Source organism: Schistocerca cancellata, chromosome 3 (assembly GCF_023864275.1).
Source record: "Schistocerca cancellata isolate TAMUIC-IGC-003103 chromosome 3, iqSchCanc2.1, whole genome shotgun sequence".
In the NCBI taxonomy this organism is placed as follows: domain Eukaryota; kingdom Metazoa; phylum Arthropoda; class Insecta; order Orthoptera; family Acrididae; genus Schistocerca; species Schistocerca cancellata.
The window spans coordinates 400,499,991-400,521,006 of NC_064628.1; the positions used below are offsets into that span (position 1 = coordinate 400,499,991).

The 21,016-nt window shown below is 43.2% G+C and overlaps 1 protein-coding gene across 1 annotated transcript in view; it reads left to right on the forward strand.

The window, feature by feature from the left end:
• The window catches only part of LOC126176335 (cGMP-specific 3',5'-cyclic phosphodiesterase), a gene marked incomplete at its 3' end in the record, with an annotated part of 587,168 nt that overhangs the window by 555,634 nt on the left and 10,518 nt on the right, over positions 1–21,016 (forward strand). Inside the window, exon 20 of the mRNA XM_049923487.1 lies at positions 7,025–7,149. Within this exon, the coding sequence (XP_049779444.1) occupies positions 7,025–7,149 (125 nt within the window). The remainder of the gene's footprint in view (positions 1–7,024; positions 7,150–21,016) is intronic.

The window sequence follows — 21,016 nt, forward strand, 5'->3', positions numbered from 1 at the left end:
CGTTTAGTTCGAGGAGGAAGGTTAGCGAGGCTACAGAAATAGCCAAGCGACCCGACAATATGAATAGAGAAGACGAGTACAGACTTCCAGAGTCTTGGCTGCTTTGCAGAAGGACAGCTCACAGCTCTCGCAGAGCAACAGGCGCGCGGCAGGCCACAGCGGTGGAGGGCACACAGAATGCTGGCGCGCCCTAGTCGACACTAGGCAGTTAGTAAACAACGCTACGCTGTAGTCGCCACTCAGTTTCCTTCAAAAATGGTTCAAATGGCTCTGAGCACTATGGGACTTAACATCTATGGTCATCAGTCCCCTAGAACTTAGAACTACTTAAACCTAACTAACCTAAGGACATCACACAACACCCAGTCATCACGAGGCAGAGAAAATCCATGACCCCGCCGGGAATCGAACCCGGGAACCCGGGCGTGGGAACCGAGTCAGTTTCCCATTCTCTGATTTCCACCAATGGCAAGCAGTAAAGGAAGCTCCAATGGAAAACGCCTATTTCCGCCAATGACAACATGCAATGGAAAGACCAGTAAAGTGAACTCCTAATACCTCTTTCTCCTCACCCTCACATCCAACGACAGCATTCCTCCATAGTATATAAGGAACCAAACTAGTGCTCATTCAGCAGTTAGCAATACACCCTGAGGAAAGCGCCTTGCAACAGACGCCGAAACGTCGGAATTTTATAGATGACAATGTGGCCTCAAACCCAGAAGAATTTTATTGACATCCTCGATCTTCTTGCCGCGTCGAATCGAAACAAAACCGCGACCTTTTGATGCTATACTCCACCATTTTGATCAGGAACAAGTGACTGTCGCCCTACTGTCAGATATCTTGTCGACGTCACAGGGCCGCGCGGGATTAGCCGAGCGGGCTTAGGCGCTGCAGTCATGGACTGTGCGGCTAGTCCCGGCGGAGGTTCGAGTCCTCCCTCGGGCATGGGTGTGTGTGTTTGTCCTGAGGATAATTTCGGTTAAGTAGTGTGTAAGCTTAGTGACTGATGACCTTAGCAGTTAAGTCTCATACGATTTCACACACATTTGAACATTTGAACGTCACAGATTCGAAGTTTGTGTGGAGTGAGTACGAATGACGCGCAGAACGGAATTTCTGCCGCCAGCATACATCCACTTCACCACTCACTCGAGTATGGTGCGATATACAGCTTGTTCGTGAGCGTCCTACGGGTTTTGAGTGTCATTACACCACAAGTGCAGACTCATCTCATTCTATAGTATTACGCTTTTTGTGCCCGCGTGTCGTAGAATCTTAACAATTTGAATTCGATATCTGGAATGAACTTGGCTTAAAGCTTTGAAGAGATAAGCACAAGTGCATTTCATTAACTTTCGACAGGTTTTTTTTTTTTTAGTTACAGGAAAAGGGGCAGACGCCACTATTGTCTAGGCTTTGTACTTATCTGTATAGCATTGCCGAATATCTGTTTTTATAAATGAAGCTGCGCAACAAAATTTTGATTCTCAGTATTTCATATAACTGTTGATCTACTTTAAAAAATTGCAAATTCTGTCATAATGTGCTCATTACGTTAAAGGTTTAGTGCAATAAGTCGAGTATTAAATTTAGAAACTGTGCACATATGGCTTGAAGCTCAGTAACAGACAGCGCGCAGATTACCCGGTATTTGAGAATGAGCACACTTCGCAAAAGCCAACAAGCTTTACACATAATTTCAAACCTGTTAGAAGCTTTCCCCCCCCCCCCCCCGCCCCCGCAATAAAGTGAAAGGAAGAAAGTTTAACGCTTACTATATTTTCGTTATTCTTGCAGTAATCTTGAAGGTGAGGCATGAGGTTTCAGTTTATTACTTCTTTTCGATAACTCTATTCCCAACACACTTTGCGGACATCATCCACGTACACCACTCAACGACCTACAAAATTATATCACCGTACGACACATATATCAGGAGATATGACGTCATAAACACTGAGATGCATCAAAAATTATCTTTTGCTTAAAAAGGGGCCCAAACTACCAAGACTGTACTCATCCGGTGTATGATAATGAGAGCGCTTAGCATCTTCAGACAAGTTGTAAACATCATATCAAACCTTTTGAAAGCGTTTCTCATTTGTAAAATAACAGACATTTGAAAGTGTTTTTCACGTCGGAGTTCAATTCTTTAAAGAACTGCAGGTGGGGGGAGGGGTAAGGGGAGGGGGTTGACTGGTCGCTTCCTACTGTGGTAATTAGAAAGTTCAGAGAAGAACTTCGAATTTTGAGCTGTGGCGAAATATTACACTACCGGCCATTAAAATTGCTACACCTAGAAGAAATGCGTATGTTAAACGGGTATTCATTGGACAAATATATTATACTAGAACTGACATGTGATTACATTTTCACGCAATTTGGGTGCATAGATCCTGAGAAATCAGTACCCAGAAAAACCACCTTTGGCCATAATAACGGCCTTGATTCGCCTGGGCATTGAGTCAAACAGAGCTTGGATGACGTGTACAGGTACAGCTGCCCATGCAGCTTCAACACGATACCACAGTTCATCAAGAGTAGTGACTGGCGTATTATGACGAGCCAGTTGCACGGCCACCATTGGCCAGACGCTTTCAATTGGTGAGAGATCTGGAGAATGTGCTGGTCCGTACAGGACCTGCAACAAGCGGTTGTGCATTATTTGCTGAAATGTAGGGTTTCGCAGGGATCGAATGAAGGATAGAGCCACGGCTCGTAACAGATCTGAAATGTAACGTCCACTGTTTAAAGTGCCGCCAATGCGAACAAGAGGTGACTGAGACGTGTAACCAATGCCACCCCATACCATCACGCCGGGTGATACGCCAGTATGGCGATGACGAATACACGCTTCCAATGTACGTTCACCGCGATGTCGCCGAACACGGATGCGACCATCGTGATGCTGTAAACAGAACCTGTATTCATCCGAAAAAATGACGTTTTGCCATTCGTGCACCCAGGTTCGTCGTTGAGTACACCATCGCAGACGCTCCTGTCTGTGATGCAGCGTCAAGGGTAACCGCCAGCTATGGTCTCAGAGCTGACAGTCAATGCTGCTGCAAACGCCGTCGAACTGTTCGTGCAGATGGTTGTTGTCTTTCAAACGTCCCCATCTGTTGACCCAGCGATCGAGACGTGGCTGCACGATCCGTTACAGCCATGCGGATAAGATGTTTGTCATCTCACTGCTAGTGATAAGAGGCCGTTGGGATGCAGCACGGCGTTCCGTATTACGCTCCTGAGCCCACCGATTCCATATTCTGCTAACAGTCATTGGATCTCGACAAACGCGAGCAGCAATGTTGCGATACGATAAACAGCAATCGCGATAGGCTACAATCCGGCCTTTATCAAAGTCTGAGACTTGATGGTACGCTTTTCTCCTTCTTACACAAGGCATCACAACAACGTTTCACCAGGCAACGCCGGACAATTGCTGTTTGTGTATGAGAAATAGGCTGGAAACTTTCCTCATCTCAGCACGTTGTAGGTGTCGCCACCGGCGCCAACCTTGAATGAATGCTCTGAAAAGCTAATCATTTATATATCACAGCATCTTCTTCCTGTCGGTTAAGTTTCGCGTCTGTAGCACGTCATCTTCGTGGTGTAGCAATTTTAATGGCCAGTAGTGTATTTTTAAAACGACGTGTGTGTTCTGCAGATCTGTTGGATCCTGTACACACAGAACGACCCGCAACTTTGCTTCCGCACTGGCACAGGCACCCCGAGACGACGACTGCCCTTAACCGGGTGACGCATACTTCCCGTCTCCATGGACTGCCAGAAAACAGGTGTGCCAAGGCCCCTCGCTCGTTTGCTAGACGCACCCCCACAAAAAAGTAACAAGCGCAATAGGTCCGCCTTCCTGATATTCCTAAACGCCTTCGTGTTTCTGTTATGTGGAGACGACCAACTTAATATCTCGTTTCCACAGCAGATAAGGGTGACAATTATTGAACTATATGAAATAAAATCGTCATAACTTCGGAACGGGTTGCGTGAGGACGTTCAAACTGCACGGTAGGACGCGGGGCATGATGGGAATTAGTATGCGCATGCATCGTTTGGTTTAGCGACGAAGCCCACTTTCATTTGGATGGGTTCGTCAATAAGCAAAACTGGCGCATTAGTGGTACTGAAAATCCGCATTTCGCGATCGAGATGTCTCTTCACACTCAACGGGTGTCTATGTGGTGTGCAATGTCCAGTCACGGAATAATCGGTGCGATATTCCTTGATGGCACGGTGACTACCAAACAGTACTTGGAGGTTTTGGAAGATGACTCCATCCCCATTACCCAAAGTGACCCTGATTTCGACATGATGTCGTTCGTGCAAAACGGAGCTCGACCCCATCGAAGTAGGAGAGGGTTTGATGTCCTGGAAGAGTACTTTGGGGACCGCATTCTGGCTCTGGGGTTCCCCCTAGAACACTAGCACGGGTCTCGATTGCCCGACGTATTCTGCGGATCTTAACACGCGCGACTCCTTTTTCTAGAGCTATATTAAAGACAAGATGTGCAGCAATAACTCGAAAACTATGGCTGAGCTGAAAACGGTCATTCAGCAGGTCCTCGACAGCATCGAAGTTCCGAAACTTCAGCGGGTCATGCAGAATTACGCTAATCGTCTGCGCCACATCATTGCCAATGATGGCACACATATCGAATGCGTCGTAATCTGAATTCGAATAAAGTGTGTGTACGCCGTAGTTTCTAACTAATTTACGTTTTTTTCATGTAGTTCAATAATTTTTATCCTGTATGTCGGAACATGGGCTTCAGATGTTTCGCCTGGGAACCCAAGCGGTCATCTTCAGAAACAGTTACCGCTTTTTTTTTACTCACGTTTCCGGAAGCACTCTCTTCTGGTCTGGAAGCCAGCGTACTTCGGTTTGAGGCGGGCAAAGCGTTAGAGTAGCCAGTGCGCTTTACTTTGCGCTGAAACATCTTAAAATGACAACATTTCTTCCGTCTCCATCTCGACAGTAAACTAAATGTTCAGATGCGTGCTTTTACTATAACCGAAGATAGGGAGATTAGCGTTAAACGTCCCATCGACGACGAGGTCATTATAGTCTGATGAAAGATGGGGAAGGAAATCCACCGTGTCGTTTTCAGAGGAACCATCCCAGAATGTATCCAAAGGGAGTTGCGGAAACCACAGAAAAGCTGAAGCCGGATGGCCGGGTGGGGACACGGGCGGCCTAGCTCGCGACTGCGGGTCCAGTCTCACATGCCACTGCTTCGACCCGACCTTCGATGGCTCGTGTTCAGGTCGCATCGGTGAAAGGACGGCACAACTAGCCTGAGAATTTCTGGAATATCCATCGATTGTCAGGGCGGAAGGATCTACAGCGATCAATCCAACCGTACAATTCCCGAACGTGCTGCAGCGCACTGAAAACGTTCAGCCATTGGTGTACACAACCTCACAAATAAAAAATTAAAAAAAAATGTTTCAAGAAAGAAGATTCTTTTCCATAGTATTACTTTTTATTTGATGCCATCACCTTTGCCCACCATACGTTACCGAATGATTCTGCCCTTGGATTAAGACACCTAATGAATTCAAATAATACATGTTGCTAACCGCAAAAGATTTTGTAAGCACTCTACTTACCCTTGACTCAGTTTTTCCCTATTTCACTCTCAGTCGTCAGAAGAGAAGTGTGTAATATTTTCTGATGTTGTAATGACGGCCCAGTAAGTGTTTTACCAGCCCATAATGCCGCGATGTCATAATAAGCACTTTGCATGACCCCTAAGCCGGCCGTGGTGGCCGAGCGGTTCTAGGCGCTACAGTCTGGAACCGCGCGACCGCTACGGTCGCAGGTTTGAATCCTGCCTCGGGCATGGATGTGTGTGATGTCCTTAGGTTAGTTAGGTTTAGGTAGTTCTAAGTTCTAGGGGACTGATGACCTTAGAAGTTAAGTATCTATTAATACATAAGATGCTATCATTACTATATTTCATTATTAACTGATAAAGAAGGCTGCAGTCTTAACCGTAAAAGAAATTTTCTATTGATATAAGAAAAATTTTAATTTGGGTACAGTTTTTTATAGTCTCCAGTGACAGATAATTGTAATCCAAACAGTAGCATCCTTAGGTCTCAGCATTGCCAAAACTTCATAGGTGACATTAAATGCAGCTTTCGCTAGAGAACCATTCATTGAAGCTAAATATTACAATTAAGGATTAGAGCAGTATTAAGGTCTTACAATGACAGGATTTTTATTGTTATGTGAAACAAAATTCGCCTACAAGAATAACATTTTTATGAGCCAACAATATATTTACTGAGTTGCACTTCTGAAATGTCTACCATTTTAGTGTCCTTCCAAAGTTACTTTATTATTTCATGATACCTAAAATTTGAGCAAGATAAAATGTTTAGTAAGATATAAATATGAAATGGTGAGACAGTCCAGTAAAAATGGATGGCTTTAACTGAACCTGTTGATGGAAAAATCTGTCACAAGGTCACAATGAGCCTATAAAATAAGCTTGCTATGAAATATATTTGTATTACCAATATCTCAATTGTACCAGTCTGTTTATATTTCCACGTTTGCTTGAATGTCCCTAGTGTTCTTTAGGAATCTTTGTATAGCACTCTTTCAGTTTTTACCAGTGGATTCGTAACACACTTTCAAGTAGTTCTGGTAACAGTTAATTTCTGAAAGTTTATAGCGAGTTTGATTTGACTCTGTGGTCAAAATTTCATTGACACATTGAATATAAAATATTTTTCAAAGTAGTTCACTAAGTTTATCACATCATAAATGATAAAAAATATTACTTGATTATTATTTTACAATAATTTTCTGTCTTCTAATTTGTAAGTCTGGCTGTACTTCTTAGTAGTATGTACTATATTGCAATGGACTAAACACTACACAAATGTAACTGATATATTTGACTGTGTAATTTAGAACAATAATAAGGTTTCACTTCCAGCGATATAATTATATTTTGTAAGAAAGTAACAAATTATTTGGTTCTTCTAGCTAGTTCGGAACCTAAGGACATCGAATTTACTGTCACCACTCTGAACTGTGCCCATGGTGCAGAGAAAAAGGTACCTAGCAAAGAAGTTTCATTTTTTCCACCATCACTCAGTGTGAAAAAAGAAGTAAGTAAATAAGACAGCAGCTGCATGTGGGAAATGCCTTCTCTTCTGTGTGGCCCCTCTCCAGTGCTGTGTCTGAGATTTCTTCTTCTCTCAAATCCTGCTAAGACTAACACAAAGCTATGCTTCCTTCTCTGTGGACTTCCTTCTCTTGTAGCTGAGGTAAAAGTTCTTCCCATCTCTTAATCATCCTATCACTAATTAATTTATCTTAAATAGAGATTACTAATTTTTATGGTACTCATATGTAATGTCCAATCCGATATTTAGCTTTCATATTGTGTATTATATATATTTTACTTGTTACATCGTTCATTATACACGTAATCAAAATTTTCTATCGGAAATATTGTCTGCATGCTTTAATTTGTGTGTTTTAATGTTTGCTCCTTTCATGGCTTTAGGTGTGACTTTTTTTCCTCTATTAGTTGTTGAAATCCTGCAATGTCAACTTCTCTCTAATGTTGCACATAACTTTCAAATGCTCAGACTTAGCATAAATAAGTATAATACAGTTCTGAATTAACAATGGTGATAGTCTTTGTAACATTAATAATGTCATCATTATTATACAAGTTAATATGTGCTGTCAGTTGTTGAATTTCAAAAAGTGATGTCCCTTACACCACCATGCAAAAGACCATGAATCGCTCTTCAAAAAGCATGCAGTTAACTACTGACATAGCTAATGGTGGTGTATGTTAACTATTCAGGCTTCAGATGAACAAAATCATTTATCAATAATGTTTCAAAAATACATATTTACTTTTAGCCATGAAAACAGACACATTTGATCTGACTCTGCTGTATTGTCTGCAAAGCTTTTCCAAATTGAGTGGACAATTTTGCAGTTTTTTTTAAGAATTTGAATTTTATTAGTTTGTTTTCCTTTACAGTGTGCTCTTATTTCACAACTGTATATTAGTTGATGATAGGCTACTGCAGTTGATCATATAGTTTTTATTTATATAATGATCTGTTTCGGTATCCTTGTTCAGGCCATATCCAAGAGAATGTCAAACTACCATTGTTAATGTATAATGTAACGGATATCAAATATTTTAAAGAATCAGATATGGGAAGCTACATTTACACATGTATAATATAAGTAAATTATATATATATATATATATATATATATATATATATATATATATATATAATACTATCGAAATGTACAGTTTCTTTGCTATCATTACACACTCATTTTCCCTTCTATGTCACCTGGAATATCACTTTCAAATGTATCAAGTTCTTACTTTCTTAATAATTTGACATTATATATATATATATATATATATATATATATATATATATAATGTCAAATATTTAAGGAAGTAAGAACTTGATACATTTAAAAGCGATATTCCAGGTGACATAGAAGGGAAAATGAGTGTGTAATGATAGCAAAGAAACCGTAAATTTCGATAGTATTACTATGCCTTAGCTTTAAAAGAAGTTATATTCTGACATGTTCGAAATTTTAAATTTTTACCAATGGAGAGCAAAACGTATTTCCTTTAGTTTAAAAAAATTCTTAAACAGTTACAGATCGAGCATATCTGAACGAACAGACACATACATACACACACACACACACACACACACACATATATATATATATATATATATATATATATATATATTATGGCGATGACGGCCAATGATTCCTTCAGTGCAGATGCACACCAAGCTCGATCTCTTATGGGGATCGGTAAGATTCCATGAATAATGAGGCTACTGAGCAAGGGGCACTACATCAGTACTGTGTGGTATAAACTGAGAATATGGGTTTGGCAGTAGCCATGCTAGGGCAGTCCATGCGGTTGTGGTGACCACTGTATCTGGGTGGTGTAGTGGTCAGGTTGGTTTTGGGGAAGGAGACCAGACAGCGTGGTCATCGGTCTCATCGGATTAGGGAAGGATTGGGAAGGACGTCGGCCGTGCCCTTTCAGAGGAACCATCCAGGCATTTGCCTGAAGTGATTTAGGGAAATCACGGAAAACCTAAATCAGGATGGCCGGACGCGGGATTGAACCGTCGTCCTCCCGAATGCGAGTCCAGTGTCTAACCACTGCGCCACCCCACTCGGGGGTGTAGTGATCAGTATATCTGTCTAGTAAGCAGGAGACCTGGCTTCGAATCCTGCTCTAGGACAAATTTTCAAATTGCCTCATTAATATAGATCAGTGCCCACTAGCAGCTAGTGTCCTTAATTCCTACGTGTCTTTGTTTACTGATATGTTTCTGCTGTCCACGACTGCTGTACTTTATCCTGGTTCCTGCTTCAGTCAGGAGTAATTCTGTAAATGTGACGCTAGCAGTATTTCTATTCATTAGCCTTCCCTTCGGTGGGTGATTTCTCCATAGATATTAGCTTCAATAAAAATAAGTTTCACTTTGCATAGGGCTACCAGGAAACACGTCTGCATCCTACCATAAACGGTTCCCAACACACGGTAGACGGCGGGCTAGCTGCCACGAATGTAGCATTGTTGGCATAAGCACAACAGTGTCCTCAAAATCGAAGACTTGCAGGGAGCACGGAAATTTGTAGCAAACAAGAAATGCTGGTGCATAAGATTCGGCATGTCCAGCACGATCGAATACCGGTCTCCTCTTACACTTGAGGTCACCCACACGCGACAGTGGACGCACAAACACTGTGTGTGTGATCTCCAGGCCGTGACAGTTTTCACATCTCTGGAATATCCGTCTATGGCCCGTCATTCGAATCTCATAGCGTCTCAGTAGGGCTGTTGTCTATCGTTTTCATGTCGATTCATACTGTAATGGAAATGTGACGCTTTAGAGTGGAGAGCTCACACCAAAAGCAGCATCATGTCGCATTACATTTTCTACTACAGAACTGTGTAACGGTAAATTATAAGGCACCGCCCGCTTTATAAGCAATGAGTATTTAACCGTTCTGATTGAAAATTCAACATAATAGTGAATCAGTCCTACATGATGTATGGAAGTCAGACAATAGGAAAGCGCCATAACAGTTAAAACCGCGAAACAACGCCTTCTTACATGTCCCAAAGAAACATCTAACAACATAGGCGAGAGGAGCATTTAGGAGGCAGGGCTCGTTGCTGTATCGCCTTTTCCACTGCTGTTTGTTTTCCTCTACAACTCGGGATAAAGAAACAGCTGTAATTTTCACTTCTTTAGCTGTGACTTTCACTACAGAAGCACTATTTCGTAAAAATTTCCAACGTTACCGTACTTTTTCTTATTTATACGCAATCTTAGTTTTTATTGCAGAATCAGACTGACATATCCTTAACCGACACTACACTGCGGTCACAAAAGTGATACGCACATATACAGGTAGCGGTAGTATCACGTACACAAAGTATAAAAAGGCAGTCCGTTAGCAGAACTGTTGTTCGTACTCAGGTCGTGTGACTAGGGCCTACCGTCGGGTAGACCGTTCGCCGGGTGCAAGTCTTTCGATTTGACGCCACTTCGGCGCGACTTGCGCGTTGATGGGAATGAAATGATGATGATTAGGACAAAACAACGCCCAGTCCCTGAGCGGAGAAAACCTCCGACCCAGCCGGGAATCGAACCCGGGCCCTTAGGATTGACATTCTGTCGCTCTGACCACTTTTTTTTTGTTGGTCTCATTTTGTTCGTTATAGTTTGTCCTATATGTTTGGGGCGGACGTCCTATGACGTCCGTTCAAATTCTTCGTTGGTCCATTCACTCAGTTTTTTTATTGCAGAGGGCAGATAACCCTCCGACCGAGCACGCCGAGCTACCGTGACGACAAACCACTCAGCTACCGGGGACGTACTCAGGTGATTCACGTGAAAAGGTTTCCATCGTGTTTATGGCCGCTCGACGGGAATTAACAGACTCTGAAGGCGGAATTGTAGTTGGAGCTAGACGCATGGGACAATGCATTTTGGAAATCATTACGTAATTCAACATTCCAAAATCCACAGTGTCAAAAATGTGTTCAGAACATCATTCAGAACATCAAGCATTATCTCTCACCAAGGACAGCACAGTGGCCGACGGCTTTCACTTAACGGCCGAGATCTGTAGCGTTTGCATGGAGTTGTCAGTGCTAACAGACAAGCAACATTGCCTGAAATAACCGGGGAAATCAATGTAGGGCATACGACGAACGTATCCATTAGGACAGTGCAGCGAAATTGGGCGTTAATGGTCCACGACTGACGCGAAAGCCTTTGCCGATAGCACTGACATCGCATCCTGGGTGCATGACCTCGTTGGTTGGACCCTATAGGACTTGAAAACCGTTGCATAGTTGGATGAGTCCCGATTTAAGGTGGTAAGAGCTGATGGTAGGGTTCGAGAGTGGCGCAGCCACAGACCCAAGATGTCAACAAGGCACTGTGTAAGCTGGTGGTGGCTGAATGGACTGCGTTCTCTGGTCCAGCTGTACCGATCACTGACTGGAAATGGTTATGTTCGGCTATTTGGAGACCATGTGCAGTCATTCACAGACTTCATGTTCCCAAATATCGATGGAATTTTTATGGATGGAAAAGCGCCATGTCACAGGGCCAAAAATGTTCGCGGTTGGTTTGAAGAACTTTCTGGACAATTCGAGCGAATGGTTTGGCCATTCATATCCCCGACATAAATACCATTGAACATTTATGGGACATGATCGAGAGGTCAGTTCGTGCACAAAAATGCTCTTTCATTGTTGACTCCTAGGAACGTTCAGCCCGTCGCAGTAACTGCACTTTTAAATGTGAGTTATACATTGACACACAACTTCTTGTAGCAGCCATGTATCGTTAGCAGCGTTGTGCGTTTTCGCTCGTGAGTTAGGAACAACTTGCCATTTCGTAATTTTGGAACAGTACCGTCGTCATAAATATGTTTTAAAAAAACCACCGATATTTTGGAAGTACAGGGAGAGTTCTGGCTGAATTTTCACAGCGAGGACGACAGTTTCAAAAAAACGCCTAGAATACAGAATAAAACCGTTGATTAAAAACATCGCAGAGACTGCATCTGCTCTGCTCTGCCTCATAGTTGTCCTAACAGTGTTCGCAGATTTTCTGGTGTTGATTCACTCATTCTTCTCAGTAAGCTACAAATGGCACAGGCACGGAAGGAACACAACCACCACTTCCAGTGAGCATTCTACTAACCAACAGAGACATTCGTACGAGATAATTAATTTATTGACAAGGGTGGAATGTCTTATGAGGACTACTTTTGTCTAATGGAATGTGTGATCGAGCAGTGCTGCTAATATCGGACAGGTTGAAGCCCATCTACAGTTTGTGGATGCTCTTTGCACAGTATTGTGGTACATATTTAATCGTTCCTTAAGGCTCGCAACAGAACGCACGTTAAACCGAATGGGGAGAGTGGTGCGAGCTCAACTCGCGACGAAGCGCACAGCAGCGTTGCAAGCCCATCATAGTGTACTATGCTGAGAGAAAAACGGCGATATTTGCCTTCCCAATATGAGACGTGGCTGTGAACGATACTATTCCCTCCTCCGCTGTTTGTGGCCTACACTTTTTTAAGGCACTGCATATTTCGTTCCCTCTATCACATTTGTTTCTGTTTCGTTAGTTTTAACGTGTGATCTCAATAAGACACTGTTTCTGTTCATGATATTCAACTGGAACAGTCATATAGTCTTAGTAACAACTTACCATATTTTGCCTTCTATGTCGTCGTAGCGTAGAAGCTGTGACGTGCAAGGGTGCAGGCAGTTTTCCTCACACGTACTGTCAGCTGTACAGTACTCTGTACAGATAAATGGGCAAGAGCAACGTAACAAATGACGTATTATGTGAGAGACAATTCTTTTGCAATGTTTCTAAATGTGAGATGTACCTACCCTCCGTCACATGGAATACATCTAATCGATAGTCCAATTTTTCCCTGCATATCAGGCAGGACTGACTATAGGAAGAGGAGCTGCGATGCAGTGTCGCAAGTCTTCGAGGTTGTGCAGTCGAGGTGGAACATAAACAGTACAGAGGCCGCGTTGGTAGGTCTCTATGGTGAGTGGCGTAGCGCTAGTTGGAGGTCAGGATGCCGATCGTTGGCCATCATGGGTAGGGTAGCAGTGGGGCTGCGAGTGGGTGCATGGTAGTCGTCCGAAATATTGGCGTAGAACCTCCATTGCAGAAACATTCATTTATTGTTCATAAACTACAGCAGTCGTGATAGACTTGCAGAAGTCATTGCCCCAAGGACGCAAGCTGTGTACGGCCTGTGAGGAGCCGCAGCTGGCGGCAGGCGGCTGCTGGTGACGGCGACATCGGTTCTGCAAGGACGCTGAATGCAGCGGCTTGCAATGCAGACTACAGCTGAGTCGACATTAAGCTGGGCTGGGCGCAGCAGTTTTGTACGGCTACTTTAACTGGTAACGTAAGTAGGGGACTAAGCAGGAGCGGCGACACTTTCTAAAGTTGCCAGATGTATCCAAGATGGCGGAGATGACGTAATCCAAGATGGCTGTCTGTAGACTTGCAAAAGCGCAAGACGTCATCCAAGATGGCGGACGTGATGTCATTGAAGATGATGGATTATCCTGGGAAGCCAGGTCACTTTGACTACCTCCACTAACCTAAGTCATCCGACAGCCACCTTTTCCTAGAAATTGGCGGGAAGTTTGAATTTTGGAGGGAATATAGGTTGAGCTATCTCTACTGACCTAAGAAAATGGCAGGAAAGAAAGGGGAGTTGGGCTACCTCCACTAACCTAAGTCATCCAACCTCCACCTCGTCCTTGAAAACGGTGGGAAGAGGACTCAACCTGTGCTGGACATAAGTCTTTATTTTGCATTCACTATTTATTTAAACAATTAGTGGCAGTACCACCATCAAGTGTAGTCGCCATGGCGTCTGGAGTCCAACTGACCTAGTACACAGTACTGCCACCAAAGGGCGCTGTTGTCCATTCCATGATATAATCCAAGATGGTGGAGGGAAAATGGAGGGAAACAGTGTGGTCACCATGGGGTCTGGAGTCCAGCAGACCTAGTACACAGTACTGCCACCAGAGGGTGCTGTCGTCCTTTCCATGATGTTATCCAAGATGGCGGGGGAAAATGGAGGGAAACGGTGTGGTCGCCATGGGGTCTGGAGACCAACTGACCTAGTACACAGAACCGCCACCAAGGAGCGCTGTTGTCTGTTCCATGATGTAACCCAAGGTGACTCAACCTGCACAGGGCTACTGGAGAGAGGAAAGAGTGTACTTTATTTATTTTGGAACAGTTTATTTAGGGTTGGATTTTAGGTAGTATATTTATCACACTGATATGAAACACATACTCTGGCATTCTTGGGGTCATGCCACAAGGCCTGTAAACTATTCCTAAATTACTGAATTAACACTCTGCAGACACGCAAACAACCCCTAAATTACCGAAATAATTGCAGTACACAGCACACAGAAATACAAACGCCTCCTAAATAATGCAGTACACTGATGTGCAGACACAACATCAACTTGTAAATTCTCCAAATACTGCATAGCACAATCTACAAATCTGTGCAGGCACTGCCCACCGCCCCCTGTCCACTGGGCCACACAGGAGGCTACTCCACATTCCCAGATGTAGGGATGCACTGGCAGCTGCCAAGTCAAGAACAAGTGCCCGTTTGGTCCCTCAAGCATGAGGCGGCACATGCCCTTCATACTTGACACCTGAGAATTCCTCTCGAAATACGTGATCACCTAGGCACCCATGCTGACTCAACTGGATGGGAGCGAAGACCTATTTGCAGAGTGCAGACGCTCCAAGGGTGCGCGCACATCGACGCCACCATGAGCCACCACCGGACATAGACCAGCAGTAGCCATCACTCTCACGCCGCTGCTGCCTACAGTGAGCTGGTGGAAGGTGGACCTACTTTCGGGTATACAATTAGAGTTCTTCGAGTATTATACTGACACCACAGAACTCCAAGGCGTGCTCACGCTGGTCCCATTCCTGAGACACCTCTGGGCAGCACCTGTATTTACCATTCCTGATGCAATAGCTGCGGACACTGACATCACAGAACTGGACAGGGTACATTGCCCGTAGTGACCATAGCAGGACATGTGAGCTGCAATTAGCCATGCACACATACCCAGCGTGGCTGACGCATCATGCGAAATGTTTGTCCTGCTATCATTGTCCTGCTATCAATATACGTCTCAGAAATGTTAATCATTCACAATGCTAAAAACCTGTGCTCGCTCGCAAAAACACCGTTAATCATAAAAGCATTCTTTTTAATTGGAAAAAGAGCTCTCTCTAAGCACAGATTGGGGGGGGGGGGGGGGGGAGAGAATCAGAATAATTACGTAAACAGAATTCGAAGCACTGTCTCACAGATGAGAAAAAAATAGCCAGAATTTTCGCTATCCTACAGCTACAGGTCTGGAGATATCCTAATGCCACAGTGGCAGATGAGTAAGGGCATCCCCACCAGAGATGGATGGACTGCTTCAACTTGTCTTTGAACACTTGCTTTCTCAGAACTTTCTGTACATACCTTGCCTCCATCTTGTTTGAATCAATTTGTAGATGCTCCTACGTCCTGGCACAAAGGATGTCTTGTGAATGAATACAGCATTGTGGTTGTATTTTGTACATATCACCATATTGCACTGACAATTAATCCCAGCAAAGTGGTCTACAGATCGTCAGTTACGGAAAGACTCTTACTCAATTACACTGCTCCCCCACTGAGGACAGCAGCTGGAATATTAGGGCGTGAAACATATCTCCAACATAGCAATATATCACTGCATACCATGTCGATGTAGTAAACATACAACATCCTACACCATACAAAATCAGCCCTTTTACATCATTCGTACATATACCACTAAGGCAGGCATAGTATAATTTCTGAAGCGTGATCGGATGTGAACAGTGGATGCTATACATCTCTGGAAAGCTATACTGTGCTCGTATCACACAGAGCCATTGTTTTAAGGACATAGTTTTCTCGTTTTACAGTTACATAACATAGTTTATCATAGAGAAACCGGGAAGAAGGATGTATGTCACGCGCTTGAATTATATTTCTTACATTGGAACATTAACAGCACTACACTCCATACGACTGATAGGTCGGAAACGTAAGTTATCTAACATTATAGCCCGTTTTAAGTGCGGAACGTTGCAGCCTTAGGAGCGCATGTGTTTATGTTCTCTCTTACCAATACCTTCCAGGTACTGATCCTAGACTCTGGAACAATACTTTAAAATTGATAGCTTGGGTGAGTTATGTAAAAATGCTTCGAACTCCATCACACATAAAAATCACCCATTTCTTGTTCTTCTTCAGCGTCTGCTATTACATCACAACACTTTCAAATCTGTTACTATACATCGATAAGGAGTGCTAACCTCCTCGACATGGGCGCATCTTGAGAAATCTTGTGCACTTCGATGGGCGAGGCCTAGGCAAGGTCCATTCATCCACGAGACATGGAATGTAGCGGTCTACTAATGGTCGATTGCAGATTAAATCGGTAATGCTGCTGCAGAGTGGGTTGGTCAATGACAGTGTGAGGGGGGTCTTTCAGTCACTAATTTTGCCGTAAGGCTGTGAGAATGCTCTGTGACTCCCATCAGCATAGAGATAGATCATAAATTAAGCAGTATGATCGAAGTGTTAGAAATATGTAGTGCGCTATATGACATACTTTAATGATGGATGTGTTCGAGAATTAACAATGTATGGATGTACTGCACAGTCATCTATCCACATTCGCAATGATACTTGCAAAGTGGGGAGGTGGTGGTTTAGCTATGATACTGAAATTGGGAAACATGTTGTCACATCATTGGTCGTGTTGAAATTACTGTAAAATTGGTAAAATTGTTCACACAATCAACTGTAATGCTTATTATTTCAGTATATCGGGGGTGTCTTTTCCATCCCATCCATCCACTGGTAGGCTTTTGGTTACCACATAATGATTGACTGACGTCGCTAGTTTGAATTGGAGGAAAAGTTTTGGTGGAGGGACAACACTTTCTGGGGACAGATAGTACCGGAACAGAGATCACATACATGGCTGCAATATGAGGAATCAATCGAAGCGGAATGCGGACCCATCAACTATTCTGTCACTGTGACAGATGAGTTTAACTGTAGAGGTTGCCAATCACTTTCGGACAGCAGTTTGGAAACTCTCCACAATGCCACCAAATTCTTCCAGTTTCCTTATGTTGTAACTGTCTTTTAATTTAAAATCATCCACTGTGTGCAGCATGTTATGGTAGCCGGAGTAACAAGATGATTTACACCGTGCAACATCTAGTTTTCTGCGAGAGGCAATGGATCAGAGCGTGTTAATGTCAGTTTAGAACCTGACACAGACCTCGAAGTCGTGTCGGAAAAACAAAATGTATGCCAGTGCACAAAACACGTTACAGCCAAAAAATAACAATGTTTCAAACTTCGATGGAGGGTCACAGGGAGCGTCTCTTGCGACTTACAGTATGGTCTGCAGGATACGGTCATCCTTCTACAATACACGGGATGAAAACTTAAACTGGTCTGTGCAGTGGATCAATACCTATATACTTAATAGGATCGTCACATGCGCTCAATGTCGGCACGCATGTGGTATTTGTTTTCGATATATGGGAGGAGAGAGATGCAGTAAAAATCTTATCGAGTTCTCTATCGTATGAAGTTAGTGGAGCTTTTATAGTTCATAATTTTTCTCTGGAGGATGGAATAGAATATCGATGATAGAATGTTGGGGTGATAGACGTGAATGGGCCCTGAGGGTCGTGGATCTATGGTACCTGCTTGTAGTTTGGAGAAGCACCGTAATGCAGTAGCAAAATCCACATAGTTCCCCCACTTCCCGTACTGTCTTGTATACTACATCATGCTGCAGGAGCAGGCTTCATTTCCATCGAATAGTTAAAACACACTTCCATCGCAGTAACTCAAATGGTTCAAATGGCTCTGAGCACAATGGGACTTAACATCGGAGGTCATCAGTCTCCTAGAACTTAGGACTTAAACCGAACTAACCTAAGGACGTCACACACATCCATGCCAGAGGCAGGATTCGAACCTGTGACTGTAGCAGTCGTGCGGTTCCAGACTGATGCACCTAGAACCACTCGGCCACTGCATCCAGCACAGTAACTCAGCTTCGCTGTTTGTACATGGGTTGCAGAAGGTGGTAGATATAGTTTTCCTCTAATCCCTACTCAGTGCTGACTTCCATTGGAACGATCACGTGTGCAAAGCTGCAGGGATGGTAGTGCAGAGTCTGAGGGGGCAGTTGCAGGATGCTTAGGGGCTACCTAAAACGAAGTGAAAATTTTACTGTAGCAGATAGGTTCGAGAAAGCCGACTCTTTTCGAGATATGAGAATGCAAGAAATATGATTCACTTGTGGCTGTAATCATTAAGAGACTTCTCCATAGGATCCAACGCATGTATGTGTTGTTGTTGTTGTTGTTGTTGTTGTTGTTGTTGTTGTCTTCAGTCCTGAGACTGGTTTGATGCAGCTCTCCATGCTACTCAATCCTGTGCAAGCTTCTTCATCTCCCAGTACTTACTGCAACCTACATCCTTCTGAATCTGCTTAGTGTATTCATCTCTTGGTCTCCCTCTACGATTTTTACCCTCCACACTGCCCTCCAATGCTAAATTTGTGATCCCTTGATGCCTCAGAACATGTCCTACCAATCGGTCCCTTCTTCTTGTCACGTTGTGCCACAAACTCCTCTTCTCCCCAATTCTATTCAATACCTCCTCATTAGTTATGTGATCTACCCATCTAATCTTCAGCATTCTTCTGTAGCACCACATTTCGAAAGCTTCTATTCTCTTTTTGTCCAAACTATTTATCGTCCATGTTTCACTTCCATACATGGCTACACTCCATACAAATACTTTCAGAAACGACTTCCTGACACTTAAATCAATACTCGATGTTAACAGATTTCTCTTCTTCAGAAACGCTTTCCTTGCCATTGCCAGTCTACATTTTATATCCTCTCTACTTCGACCATCATCAGTTATTTTGCTCCCCAAATAGCAAAACTCCTTTACTACTTTAAGTGTCTCATTTCCTAATCTAATTCCCTCAGCATCACCCGACTTAATTCGACTACATTCCATTATCCTCATTTTGCTTTTGTTGATGTTCATCTTATATCCTCCTTTCAAGACACTGTCCATTCCGTTCAACTGCTCTTCCAAGTCCTTTGCAGTCTCTCACAGAATTACAATGTCATCGGCGAACCTCAACGTTTTTATTTCTTCGCCATGGATTTTAATACCTACTCCGAATTTTTCTTTTGTTTCCTTTACTGCTTGCTCAATATACAGATTGAATAACATCGGGGACAGGCTACAACCCTGTCTCACTCCCTTTCCAACCACTGCTTCCCTTTCATGCCCCTCGACTCTTATAACGGCCATCTGGTTTCTGTACAAATTGTAAATAGCCTTTCGCTCCCTGTATTTTACCCCTGCCACCTTTAGAATTTGAAAGAGAGTATTCCAGTCAACATTGTCAAAAGCTTTCTCTAAGTCTACAAATGCTAGAAATGTGGGTTTGCCTTTCCTTAATCTAGCTTCTATGATAAGTCGTAGGGTCAGTATTGCCTCACGTGTTCCAATATTTCTACGGAATCCAAACTGATCTTCCCCAAGGTCGGCTTCTACTAGTTTTTCCATTCGTCTGTAAAGAATTCGTGTTAGTATTTTGCAGCTGTGACTTATTAAACTGATAGTTCGGTAATTTTCACATCTGTCAACACCTGCTTTCTGTGGGATTGGAATTATTATATTATTCTTGAAGTCTGAGGGTATTTCGCCTGTCTCATACATCTTGCTCACCAGATGGTAGAGTTTTGTCAGCACTGGGTCTCCCAAGGCTGTCAGTAGTTCCAATGGAATGTTGTCTACTCCCGGAGCCTTGTTTCGACTTAGGTCTTTCAGTGCTCTGTCAAACTCTTCACGCAGCATTGTATCTCCCATTTCATCTTCATCTACATCCTCTTCCATTTCCATAATATTGTCCTCAAGTACATCGCCCTTGTATAGACCCTCTATATACTCCTTCCACCTTTCTGCTTTCCCTTCTTTGCTTAGAACTGGGTTTCCATCTGAGCTCTTGATATTCATACAAGTGGCTCTCTTTTCTCCAAAGGTCTCTTTAATTTTCTTGTAGGTAGTATCTATCTTACCCCTAGTAAGATAAGCCTCTACATCCTTACATTTGTCCTCTAGCCATCCCTGCTTAGCCATTTTGCACTTCCTGTCGATCTCATTTTTGAGACGTTTGTTTTCCCTTTTGCCTGCTTCATTTACTGCGTTTTTTTATTTTCTCCTTTCTTCAATTAAATTCAATATTTCTTCTGTTACCCAAGGATTTTTACTAGCCCTCGTCTTTTTACCTACTTGATCCTCTGCTGCCTTCACTACTTCATCCCTCAGAGCTACCCATTCTTCTTCTACCGTATTTCTTTCCCCCATTCCTGTTAATTGTTACCTTATGCTCTCCCTGAAACTCTGTACAACCTCTGGTTCTTTCAGTTTATCCAGGTCCCATCTCCTTAAATTCCCATGTCCATGTGGTTGAATGGAAAGACCTTATTCCAAATTATAGACATCATTTCTAACGGATAGCGTAGCACTAGAGATCTGAAAAGCTAGTGTATATTTCTTACGACCTCAATCAGCACACCATCTACTACTGTTTGTGATCCTTATCAATCAGTCATCGCCTATAATGTGTGGTTATATCGCAGAACCTCTGACACGGTATTGAGACAGAATAAGTTACAAATACTGGAGAAATATCTAGTGGCGGCGGTGTGAGGGGGTTGCAAATAGCGGTTTCATACCACGTTCCTTAGCCGAATC